This window comes from Bubalus kerabau, chromosome 1 (assembly GCF_029407905.1).
Source record: "Bubalus kerabau isolate K-KA32 ecotype Philippines breed swamp buffalo chromosome 1, PCC_UOA_SB_1v2, whole genome shotgun sequence".
NCBI lineage: Eukaryota > Metazoa > Chordata > Mammalia > Artiodactyla > Bovidae > Bubalus > Bubalus kerabau.
The window spans coordinates 88,234,162-88,247,073 of record NC_073624.1 but is presented as its reverse complement, the minus strand read 5'-3'; the positions used below and the strand labels follow the sequence as shown (position 1 = coordinate 88,247,073).

At 32.8% G+C, this 12,912-nt stretch overlaps 1 protein-coding gene across 5 annotated transcripts in view; it reads left to right on the top strand.

The window, feature by feature from the left end:
- The window catches only part of SCAF11 (SR-related CTD associated factor 11), a 94,959-nt gene that overhangs the window by 41,131 nt on the left and 40,916 nt on the right, over positions 1-12,912 (top strand). For 4 of the 5 annotated variants that reach the window (XM_055581606.1, XM_055581619.1, XM_055581609.1 and 1 more), the window contains exons 3-4: positions 1,397-1,478; positions 3,976-4,133. In XM_055581606.1, coding sequence (XP_055437581.1) covers positions 1,418-1,478; positions 3,976-4,133 — 219 coding nt within the window. In that variant the 5' untranslated portion in view covers positions 1,397-1,417. Of the gene's footprint in view, positions 1-1,396; positions 1,479-3,975; positions 4,134-9,328; positions 9,498-12,912 lie in introns of those variants that run through there. The other variant, XM_055581627.1, reaches the window with a different exon arrangement.

Genomic DNA, 12,912 nt, shown 5'->3' with positions numbered 1-12,912 from the left:
TTGAGTTTTGAGTCAAAGTATGGGCCCTTGCATTTCTCCCTACTTAACCTAATAGAGATTTTTCTAGGCAATACATAACCTTTAATGTAGAAATTCACAGGTTTACATTACTTAAAAATCTAATAGAAAAATTACTTCATACACACGTGGGCGACTCATAACTGATGAACTTAGTGGTTTCTTGTGCCTAGATACTCCAAAATATGTTTGAATAGTTCTTTGCAATTGCTTGTCTTACAGTAATTCAAGAAAGAATTCTAAAGTGTGCATGTGTGCTCGTTGTGTCCAGCTCTTTGTGACCCCATGGACTGTAGCCTGCCATAGAATTTTCCAGGCAAGAATACTCGTGGGTTTCCATTTTCTCTTCCAGGGATCTTCCCAACCCAGAGATAAAACTGGAGTCTCCTGAGTCTCTTGCATTGCAGGCGGATTCTTTTACCACTGAGCTGCCCGGGAAGCCCTAGAATTCTAAGAGTTGATTTAAAAAATAATTTTTCTTCATAAGTTTGTTCCCCTTAACTAACAAATTAATTTTCTTTACTGTTTCTCATTTTGTCTCCTATAATCACCATTTTCCTAGTCTTCTAGGCCAAAATAATTTTTTAGTCCTTTCCTGTATTTATGTAGTTACCAACGTTGGAAATACTTCAGCTCTTTAATTTCTTGCTTCTCTATTCATTTCACAGCCAGTCACTCTAACTATGCAAACATCTTTCCTTCTAATCTCTCTCCACTATAATCCATTCTGTGTTTTGCAGATCATTCTTTTAAAAGATTCATGTATATTGCTTACATCATGTCAATCTTCAGAGGAATCTATAAGATTGAATCTAAACCTCTCAATCACTAGAGATCCATCTATAATCGAGCTGAGCTTGATTTATATTGCTCTTGTTGCCTTCACTGTTATCTTTCAGATGAACTTCTTGCCTTACATGCCCATCCCTCCTCAATATATACACACAGTTGCACTTTTACCACTTACTCTAAGTTGTCAGATTGGCCTACCTATATGCCATTTTATTCGTTCATTCTGTGTTGCTGCTTAAATGTGTTTAAGCTTCTTAAAATACATAACCTATCAACTTCAATAAAAACTCCAGTCCAAACTGATCTCTTTTCTGTAAGCTCCAATTGTATTCATGTCTGTACCACAAAATTTATCAGTCTTTGTTACTTAATACCTGTATAAGGCTCCTCCTTTCAGAAAGACTGTGCTTGGTGGCAGGGAGTATAAAAGTATACTGGATTATCCAGAAAATTTACTGACTTGATTCGTATTTTATTCTTTTATGTATAAAATAATTTCTTAGAGTTTGGGATTTTAAAAAATTAATAATGTATATTATGTGTACAAGGCAAACATAAAAATTCTCTGTTATCATTCATCCTGTAGGAAATCCTTTTTCAAGGAGAAATGAAGAAGAAGACTATATATACTCTAAATGTGGGTGATCAGGACTATGAAGATATGCAAGGTAACTTAATTTTTTATAAAGCTTTTGTGTTGAAAGCAAAACTTAGTGTTTCCAAACTGTTGGCACATATTTTTTTGTTTACATATTTTCATTGTTCTTAAACTCTGAAATAGCTGCCTAAATAAGTAGTGCCTACTTTTTTTTACTCTTCTCATGTCTTGTTGCAATCAATCAGTGTTTTTAGTTCATTGAACTCTTTCTATTCTTAAATTTTTGCTCTCTGCTGATTTCAGAATGACATTTTTTTTGTTGTTGTTCAAAATTTTTTATCATTATTGTCTTTTTTTTTTTTTCCCATTCTCTTCTTTCTGGGGAGAAAAAAAAAATCTTAGAATTCCTTTGGTGAAAGTCTGGAGAAGGCAATGGCACCCCACTCCAGTACTCTTGCCTGGCAAATCCCATGGATGGAGGAGCCTGGTGGGCTGCAGTCCATGGGGTCGCTTAGAGTCAGACACGACTGAGCGACTTCACTTTCACTTTTCACTTTCATGCATTGGAGAAGGAAATGGCAACCCACTCCAGTATTCTTGCCTGGAAAATCCCAGGGCTGGGGGAGCCTGGTGGGCTGCCGTCTATGGGGAGTCAGACACGACTGAAGTGACTTCGCAGCAGCGGCAGCAGTGAAAGTCTATTGGTGGTAAATGCTTAAGTGTTTTTAAATTTTATCGTCTTCTAAGCTTTTCAAAGAATGATAATACAGTTCTGGATTGATAACTATTTTGTCTCTTAGCACTCTGAAGTTTTGTTTTTTTTCCCATTCGGGCTATTTTCTAGTTTTCTTACTAGCTGTCAAGACGTGTCCTTTCAAGTTAATTGTCATTCCCTTGTAGATGATCTTTTTCCTCTTTTTGGTTTTAAAATGTTTTTTTCATCTTTGATGTTGTACAGTTTGGCAACATTGTTTCTAAACGTGGATTGTTTTCTTTTCTCCTATTTAGTATACCTTGTGTGTCCTTTATCTGTTGGATTGTGTTTTTTATTTGTTTTATCATTTCTCAGCCATTAGTACTTTAACTATTGCCTGCCCTTTACTCTCTTCTTCTGAGCCTCAGTTAATGTGTTAGACTTTGTCCTGACCTCATTTTCCAACCTCTCTTTCACAGATTACATCTCCTTTTCTGTTTCTTACAGTCGGGGTAGTTTGTTCAGTTTTTCATTTCTTCTAGTTCACAGATATTTTTTTCTTCTGGGTCTAATCTACTGTTGAGCGAACTCTAGGAGATAGCAAGGACAGAGAAACCTGATGTGCTACAGTCCATGGGGTCACAAAGAGGCAGACACAACTTAGCAGCTATGTAGTATTTGAAAGTTCTAATGTTTGAAGCCAGTGGATATCTAAATAAATTTATAATGAATATAGTATGTAAAATATAGAAATAAATGTAAGCACATTCTTGTTTCTGCTGATTCTTACTCAAGTCAACTTACTTTCTTCGGCTTGGTGATGTTTGATTGTGAGGTGTGGAATCATGAGGGCCTAAATTAGGGATGTTTTCATTCAGAGGATTTATATGTATTTGTTTTTTTTCTGAACCCATGCTGGGACCACTTTAACCCCATTTGAGGATCTTGGCTTAAAAGGGGAATCTCCCAGGGTCAGTTTCCCTACCTGAGTTGGTCCTAAAGGTTAGTCTCCAGATCTAAACACTAGTATGAACATGTGTTCTCAGGGTAATCTCAGGTTTTCCATTTGCTTGGCATATACTGGTCACATTTCAGCTGTTTCTTTATTTTGGTTTTACTTTATGTCAAATCTTGGAGTTTCTTTAACTTTTGAGCAAGCACTGCTTGCTTCTTGTGTGTTGGTTACATTGCTGGTAGGTGTTTAAATGAGTACAAACCCTAAGGGGTATAATTTTTGGCCATATCTATTCAGATTACAGATGTACAGACACATTGGTCTAGAATTCCATTTTTAAGAATTTATCCTATTGATATACTATTAAAAGTGGGAAATAAGTTTTTCATTGTTTGCAATAACCAAAGCTTGAAAACAAGCGATTGTCCCATCTTTAGATTGAAACAACAACAAAAACTCAAACTGGTGTGTATAGTATTCTAGCATTTGTCTGAAGAAGGAGGTTTAAAAGAATATGTATTAGGATTTGCTTGTCTGTGCATTCCATTATGTCTTTGGAAGAACACAGAACAAGCTTAACAGTTGTTACTTGTTGTGTTGGGTGGAACTGAATACATAGAGATGGATTTGCTTGGGAGATTTGTTACTATAACCTTTATTAAATTTTTAAGTATTTGAACTGTATGATTATTGTTCTAAAATTAAATTCATGAAAAATTCTTTTCACTCCTCCTTAAATTTAAATTAGTAAACATTGGAGGTATTATGCTCAAGAAGTTTGTTTCTTACAGTGTATTTAAGATCTAATTGCTTTGTAGAAGGAGGGCCCTTTAGAGTATCGAGTCCATCATACTACCAGAAACATAAGTAATTTGATCCAGAGAAATTGAAAGCATATATGACTGCTTTACTTTACAGGTGAAGAAAACAAAGATAATCCTGCAACCACTGGTGTGTTGTACAGTGAAGCTGATAGATGTCCAATATGTCTCAGTTGCCTGTTAGAGAAGGAAATTGGTTTTCCAGAAAGCTGTAATCATGTCTTCTGCTTGACCTGTATTCTTAAATGGGCAGAGGTGAGTCTAAATATTAAATATTATTGTATTTTAATTCCCTAGCACGATTTCTTTCTACCTACAGACTTGATACTGCCTTTCATAAATTATTTCACAGTAATGTGTGCTTTTCCACTTAGGACAAATGTCTCTGTATTGCTCCAATTTTGTTAAATATTCTCTTCTAAATTTTATATATTCAGCTTTTTGTGCTTTTGTAATACAAACATTACAAATGCATACCTTAAAAAAATTACTGGAAAATAGGTATTTTTTTCTGGTAGAAACACAGTAATTCATCTTCAGTGTACTTGACCCTCTTGTGATTATGTCTGCTTACTAATGCTTTCTCTCTGCTTTGTGTTTTATATTTTTCAGAGAATTTTTATATAGATTATTAAATTTCTTCCTTATATCAGCCTTGTGGGATAACCAGAACAGATGTAACAGTGTCTTTCCATTTTACAGATGAGGAAACTTGGATTCTGTGTTCTATAACTTGGCCAAGGTCTCATAGCTTAAGAGGCAGAAATAAATTTATAACTGCATTTTCTAATTCCCGTATTATGAACTAATTTCAAAGTTAGAGATATTATTGAGGTTTTTCATAGATAGTAAATGATTGAGAAATAGAAAAATTTGGGACTTTTAATGTATTATGTTGATATAGTTTGTGCCAAGTAGATCATGATGCTATTGCACAGTGAGTATTCACTATGACCCCTATTGTTATGAATTGTGAAATGAAAACTTGTCACACATCATGCTATATTTTTTGAGTTAGTAATTTGTCAGTGTGTAAAAGTAAAGGAAATAAAGCTTAAAAATATTTTTAGTATTAGCTGCATTCAAATTGTTTGTTGTCCTTAAGCACATTAGAATTAATTGCCTTTTGCATAATTGGGGTTTTCTCAGTTCTGTGTCTTACCTATATTTCATTAATAGTGTGGAAAAGGGAACATAACTATACTGACTATGGCCAAGTTCTGGGAGGAAGAAAAATGGATTTGTTATACCATTTGAATTCATAATAGTATACTTGAAACAGTTCTAATTAGATAAAAGTCTAAACTGATCTTTGGGAAGAAGGGACTAAGGATAGGTAAAAATGTATTTTGGGAAAAAATCTTTTGAGTTTAATTATTTAGTATAATTCTGAACAGTCCTATGTGTTTGTAGAAGTGTTTACTAATGAAATGAGAATGCATATTTTTCTTTGCCACCCAACTAATGATTTCATCTGTGTTAAATTTAGTGCACCATGGTTTGCTCTGTGATGAGATATCTTAAAAATAGAAGCATTTTTGCTTCCAGTAGAGAAACAGTTACTAGATGTGCAGAAGTCTTCAATTTGATGCTTTTCGTAAGATTATATGCAGTGACCACATAATAGGGAGGTTCAACAACCGTGATTTGAGTGTGTGTTTTTCTCTGGAGATTAGAATATATAAAATAGACTTTATTCACTCCTTCATTACACTACATGTATTTTTGATACAACCATTAGCTTTATCATGGTGTGCAAGTTCAAGTTTCTCTAGAGTGTGAATCTTAAAGTGGTACTAGTAGGTTGTAGACTATGTACATATTCAACTCTACTAAATAGTGCTAAACTTGTCTGTTTTTAAACTCTTGCTGAATATACTTAGGTTGAAAATACTTGATTACATAATGTTAGAATCAGCACTTTTCTCGCATGTAACGTCTTTCTTGTTTTGTGTTTACTTCTTTGGATATAAACATTTTATTGAAGCCAAATTGCTTTAAAAAGAAAATACTTATCTACTGCACTACCATTAATTGTGTTAGAGAGTGTGGGAACTGGGATATTGTTTAAACAAAAGTAGTTAACTTTGAAAGTAGAGAATAAACAGAATATTCTGAATTATTTCATTGTCCATAATAGGAATAGCATACATCAGTTAAATAAGCCATTTAAGTTGAGCAGTAACAAGAACACAGTCTTCTAATAAAATGTTCATTATAAACAATAAATGAATACTGGTTAACAAAATCACTTAGGATTTGAACTAAATTTTCAGTTTGAATCTTTTATTGGTATGATAAAAAATTAGATATGTTGAGGTATATAAGCGCTTTGACAAATAGAAACAGATTTAATATTCACTAGTGTAGTTATTCATGACCATTAGTTATTAAGATCTCTCTTCTCATTTTCCTCAGCCTCCTTCTATTCTTAAAAAGAAGCGTGTAGTTTACTTTGGATTTTGGTTTTAGCGATAAGTGTCCATATTCAGTCTCTAGTAACTGGCCGGGCTTGTGCTAATAAGGCTTTCATATATATTCTTTCATTTTAATTACTGTATTAATGGTTATTTGTTATTCAGGGCAAGGATCCTGAACTCTTAATTTGTTTCTAAATACTTCAAGAGATAGCCTGAAATAAAAATACTTTTTAAATATTGACCCATAGTTTTAAATTTTACTAATGTTCACTTCTAGTAGGAAGTTAGAAATAAAAAGTGAGATTTACAGTGATTGGAAATCTACATAATAAGAAAAAATTACAAAATGTATTCAGGGTCAGCTTCCTAGGCTTCTCTGTCTTTCAGAAGTTCTGCTGAGCTATCTGAGATTTGTACTCAAGATTCACTAAAATATGATTTGGAACTGTTATCAAGAACCAAGAAGAACTCATTTATTTACTGTCACCATAATATTTTAGGCATTGAAGAAATTCTCCATAAGAAACAAGTAAAATTAAAGCATATAATAGTCTAGTATATTTATTTTGGACACACTCCTGGAATTTCTTGTGTTCTTAAAATACCTATATCCAGAGTCACTATTAGTTTCAATTTCTTTAAGCTCTAAAATTTTGATTCTGTGGTTATTTAAAACAAAAGCTATATGAGGACTTTAAAATGAGTAAGTAACTGAATTTAGTTGCTGGATATTTCATAGCATCTACTTTACCTAGGGCAGAAAGATTCAGAATAATGGAAATGATGATCTTCATGGCCCAGAGCCTAATGGCTTCCCATTAGGGACACTAGAAGAAATTGAAATTAAACATGTCTACTCTACTCTGTGTTTAATTTCAAGGATCTCAAGAGATGGTAAGCCTGTTGGTTTATAAAATAGAAATGATGATTTTGAAATAGAATATTAATCTAAACAAAGACATAGTAATTGGCACGTTAAGAAAGTTGAAATTCTTGCTATTTTAAAGCATCAATATTAGAACTGAGAATCTGGAACTAAAGGAGACCTTTGACCTGATGAAATATATATAGAATCAATACATTAAAATTTACCAGCTACTTAGAAAGTTAAGTATTTTTTCTGTGAGCAAAAATGCAGTCTAAACATTGAGGACATTTAGTTTACACCTAAGTTTAATCTTGATTGTCTGAGTTTGCACATTTTAAAGTAGATAACTAGAAAGGTGAAGGCTAGAGTAGTTTGACGCATGGCTGTAGTATCCACAGCCAATCATAATTATGATCCTCAATAGACGATAGGGTAAGCTACACACACACACACACATATATGCGTTAAGAAAATAAGATTTATGGTTTGACAGGTTGTCAAGAAGTGGTTAAAATTTTGACCCTTAAAAGGTTAAAGTTTGAGGACTTGGAAACATTTCATGTTTGAAGTGTTTAAGGTTTTTTTTTTTAAACTCTATTTAAAGGAATATGCAATATGTATAATTAGGAGGTTCTTGATATCCACTGGGGTTCTTTTCACTTTTAAGTAATGTAAATATTCCCTTTATTTTTTAAGTAATTATTAAATGTGATTAACTTGCCTACTATAAACAAATTATCCTTCCTCAACTTGCTGACAGCTTCAGTTTAAGAAACTAAGGTTAATGAAATAAAAATTTGACAATTGGCAAGGGTATGTTTTCTCTCATGAGACTAGAAATGAAGAGTCTTACTGTGGTGATACATGGTTCTTGAAGAAGTCAGACAACAGTGTTCAATGCAGACAGGTGAGGAGTATATTTTTGAATTAATAATACCAAAAAAATTAAAATATGACTAGTTGACTTATATCTTGACTACTGATGTGTTTTATACAGATGTTCCCTTTAGCAGTGGGTAGAAAAATTTATATATCATTCTGAAGATTATTGTTCGGTAACATAATTCAGGAAAGTTTTATTGCCTGGATTTTCCCAACAGTTTTTGCTAAAATTTAATCACTCTTTATTCCTGAACTAAACCAAATCTTTAAATAGTTCTCAGTGAACAGTAATTTAAACATTATCTGGGGAGCACTACCATTAGTCCTTATCTTTCTAAAGCATCGTTAAATACATTAATTCATTTAATAATTGCAACTTATGCAGTAGGTGATTCAGGGCTGTCTATGTTCATCCTTAAAGTAGATTAGAGAGGTTGCTAGGTCTGACTTCTCCAGAACTTGAATTTGTGACTGATTATTCCAAATTCCCAGTTGTTTTCACTCTGTAGGTTAATTCTTTGGTATAAGCTTTGGTAGAAAAAGAATATGTTTATATTGTGAATGCTCATTATCCAAAGCATATATATAATAGATTTTCATTTAATACTCTATTTTTACCAATTGGATGTATATTTCTGTATAGTCTAATTTTAAACGTCAGAATTTGTAAAATGATTTATATAGACAGTTTATGGGATTTCCTCTTTTCGTGCTAGAAAAAGAAAGTCTTAACTATTAAATGTCAAAATAAAAGAAAAAAAGATTAATTCTATCCAACTGTTGTAATACAGCTTTAAGAAAATGAATCGAGTTTCTTTTGAGTAGTTAGATAAACTGTTTTCTTGCTGTTAATTTTATCACTGACAGTCATTTGTCTTGTAGGGATACATTCCTGAAAGTGGGTTATAAAGAACCATAGTTTCATTAATATGCATTGACAAGGACTATCTTGAAAGAACTGGTTAAATGTAGTAGTGTATATGTAGGCTGACTACAGGTGAGCATCTCCATTAGGGGTCCAGACTATGTATCTTGGTACCATCAAGGCGAAAGGATAGGTCCTGGTGAATGGCTTTAAAATAAGCATCAACCTGTGATAGTGTAATTCCTAAATCACTTTTGTTGATTTTGAACTGGAGTTTTATATAATGTGCTCTATTTATCAGTAAGAGAGATTGATGTTTTAGAGATTCCCATGGACAGACAAACCTACCTAAAGCATAGGTACTGAGATTTAGTCTTTAAGCATTTACCTTTAACACTTGCTTCTCTCTCTCTAGGAGGGGCTATCTGTAGGCAGCCTTTGTGATTGAGGATAGAGCAGCAGCAGGAAGCAAGAAATATTAGAAATCAAGAATCCTGAATTCCCAGATAAGGAAGGTTTCCTGTTCTTACATTTAAATATGGGTTTGTCTGAGCTGGGAATTTACAACGCTTCAGAATACTAGGGTATGTTTTACTGAAATCATTAGGAAGATTATTTTTTCTATTGAAATCGCCTCCTTAACTGATACAACTTTACTAGAGAGCATTCACAGTAAAATGTATGCTCTGTTCTTATAATACACGTTACATTGTAAAGTAGTGATCAAATTCTGTTCATTTTGTAGCTGTATCACAAAGTTGAATGATATTCTATTACTTTGACTGTGAAACTAGATACTTTTAAAATTGTTAAAAGTCATTGTCAGTTAAAATAGGTGAATAATTAGAGTATAAATATATATATATATGCTGCTGCTGCTGCTAAGTCGCTTCAGTCGTGTCCGACTCCCTGTGACCCCAGAGACGGCAGCCCACCAGGCTCCGCCGTCCCTGGGATTCTCCAGGCAAGAACACTGGAGTGGGTTGCCATTTCCTTCTCTAATGCATGAAAGTGAAAGTGAAGTCGCTCAGTCGTGACCCCATGGACCGCAGCCCACCAGGCTCCTCCGTCCATGGGATTTTCCAGGCAAGAGTATTGGAGTAGGGTGCCATTGCCTTCTCCGAGATAGATAGATGGATGGATAGATAGATAGATAGATAGAAGGACTCAAAATGATGAATAAGCAAAGTGCATTTATTTTTGTTGTAAAATTTGGGATGATTTTCTTCAGAACTAAAAATACATTTTAAAGCAGAAATAAGTGTATTTTTAAATTTCATTAGTTTTAAATGTGAATTTTTTAAACTACACAACTTAAAAACTAAATTAGTTATTTTAGTGATACAAACTGAAGATTAGAATATCTTTGAGATTTTCCAAATATCTGCTGGATTATGAAGATGAAGAATCCTCAGGAATGCTTTAAAGTTAGGCCAATGCAAACCATTATTTAAAACCTTTTTTCCCTGTTAAAGCTATTTGATCATCATAGATATATAATTTTATGCTTTAGTGTCTATTAATGATGGTGTTTTTGAGCTTTAGCATATGCTAATATAAGGTACTCTTATATTTTTCTTAGAGTATACATTAAGGAAAAATTAAAGATCCACTTAATTTTTAAAAATCTGTTTCAATTTTTTTTTTTTTTCGTTTAATAATTCTTTAATCACTATTTACTGAAGTATGCTGTGAAGACTTAGGATAACTGAATTTTCTGTTTCCCCTTTGAAATGCTTTGCTAAACTGCTTTAAGGTCAGAAATAGATACCATGATTTCTCAGTAGCCATAGCAAAAGATATTTTGTCTATTTTAGTTAGCTTATTTTCTTATATATGCTTTTTTTTTTTTTAATCTGGGGAGGATAACCTGTTTTTAAGAATTTTTTCTAATGGCTAAGCCTGAGCCAAAGAAAATCTGTTGATTTATTTTCTAGTGTTAACTAGATTATCTTTAGGAAATGTAAGTATATACAGATTATCTTAATATATAGCAGTAGTTTTCCAACTACTACTTTCTATTGCTGTTTTTTTGTTTTTTAAATAGCAATGAAACCCTTAATTCACATGAAACCTTACACATATCCATGACAATTATGCTTAGAGAAAAAAGAACAAAACCAAAATCTTACTTAAATCTCTTTATTATCTGTAAGAGATCAAAATGGAATGACTCAGGTTAGAACTCTGGTACTCTGAACATGGTAAAGGAAAGAGTGCCATTTAGCTGATGTCAGCAGAGGAAATTTAATAATGAAGAAAATGAGATTGTGTAATTTCAGAGTTTTAGAAAGGTTTGGTGTATCTGACTTATATCTGATATTTAAATTCCTTTAACACAGTGACTCTTTTTGGATTGTAGTGTTATGACTTGAAATATATAAAAATAGTTTAATGTCCATATATGTCATGAACTTTGAAAAGTCCAATTAAAACATCATTAACAATTCTTATCTCTTACATGTATATGTACATCATATTGTGAGTTTTCATTAGTGAACCAAGCTTTTTTATTATTAGTGCTATGAAGCCAGTTGACTTTTGGAAGATTTACATAATGCTTAGTGTATGCCATTAATTCCTGCAGAAACCTCAGAGATTATTATTATCCCCGTTTTCACAAAAGAGACATAGAAAGGCTATGTAATATGCTTAACATTAAACATGAGGAAATGGCAGCGCACTCCAGTATTCTTGCTTGGAAAAATCCTATGGACAGAGGAGTCTGGTGGGCTGCAGTCCATGGGGTCACAAAGAGTTGGATGTGACTGAGCACCTAAGCACACACATGCATAGACAGGGCAGAATATGAAAATAGACAGTAAATCCAGAACCCTTACACATCTATTTTAATAGTTTTTTTTTAAATGAAGGAAGCAAAATTTTATTATTATGTATTTAATGAATACTTACCTAAATTTGCCTTTAAAATAGAAAATGCATTTTGAAACTTCAGTAAAAGTAAGTACTTAAAGGTTTCCACGATATTCTTTTGAGTTATAAATGTGTTATTACAACTTCTAGGCTAAGACATTTTATGTAGTAAATGCTAATAGAAACAACAGTCACATAGTTATGATGGTGAGTTCTTTGAACTAGAATTGCTATTTGCAATGCATTATTTACAAGGTATGGGCAGCTTTGTTGCTCCTTGTAGTGGTTTTTTAAGGTCAAATTTTTCTGAAGGGAAAGTAATAGCATCCGAAATCCATGGTACTTGGAAGTAAGCTGAGGTGGGTTCTCCCAATCTGAACCAATTTAATATAGTAAGGAAGGTCACATTTCCTAATTCAGATACGGTGTAAAGCATTTGATCAAGGCCTCCCTACTTAGGAAAAGAAAAATAACTTTTTAGCAGGGTAGTAAAAAGTAATTCAGTTTATGTTTTGGCTGCTCGCTAAGTAACTCACAAGCTTTTGTGAAAATGTGTTATATGATCAAGGGCCACACACATTCTGTTGTACTTGCACTTGGTTTATCTTGGTTTGTGCCAAAGTCAAGAAAAGCAAAAATCACATTTTTCCACTAGGGAATATAGGATTATTTATCAAAACTTGATTACTATCTTTTCTTTTAGACTATTACTATTAAGTTGTTAGAATCCTGATTTACTTTTATAACCATAGGTATTAAAATATCACATTTTAGTATGGGCTTCATAGACTGCAGAAAGTTCCCTTTTACCCTAGTAGATGACATACTTTATCTTAAAATATTTAAATAATATAAACCTTTCCCTATACAAACACTTAATAATACTACCAGAGAAACTGTTAATTAAGAGCTGATGCATATTAATTTTGAAAGTACAGGAAATAATACTTGTGTCAAAATAAAGATTTAGAATTACAGAGTGGGCAGAGGACAATTTTTCTTAATCTATAAAGAAAGCCTAATGCAGTTTATAAAAGAACAGCAAACTAATAAAAAAAAGTTAGGCTAAAGGCATGAATAGATGGTTTAAAGAAAAGGATCATTTAAGAGCCCTTAAGTATGAAA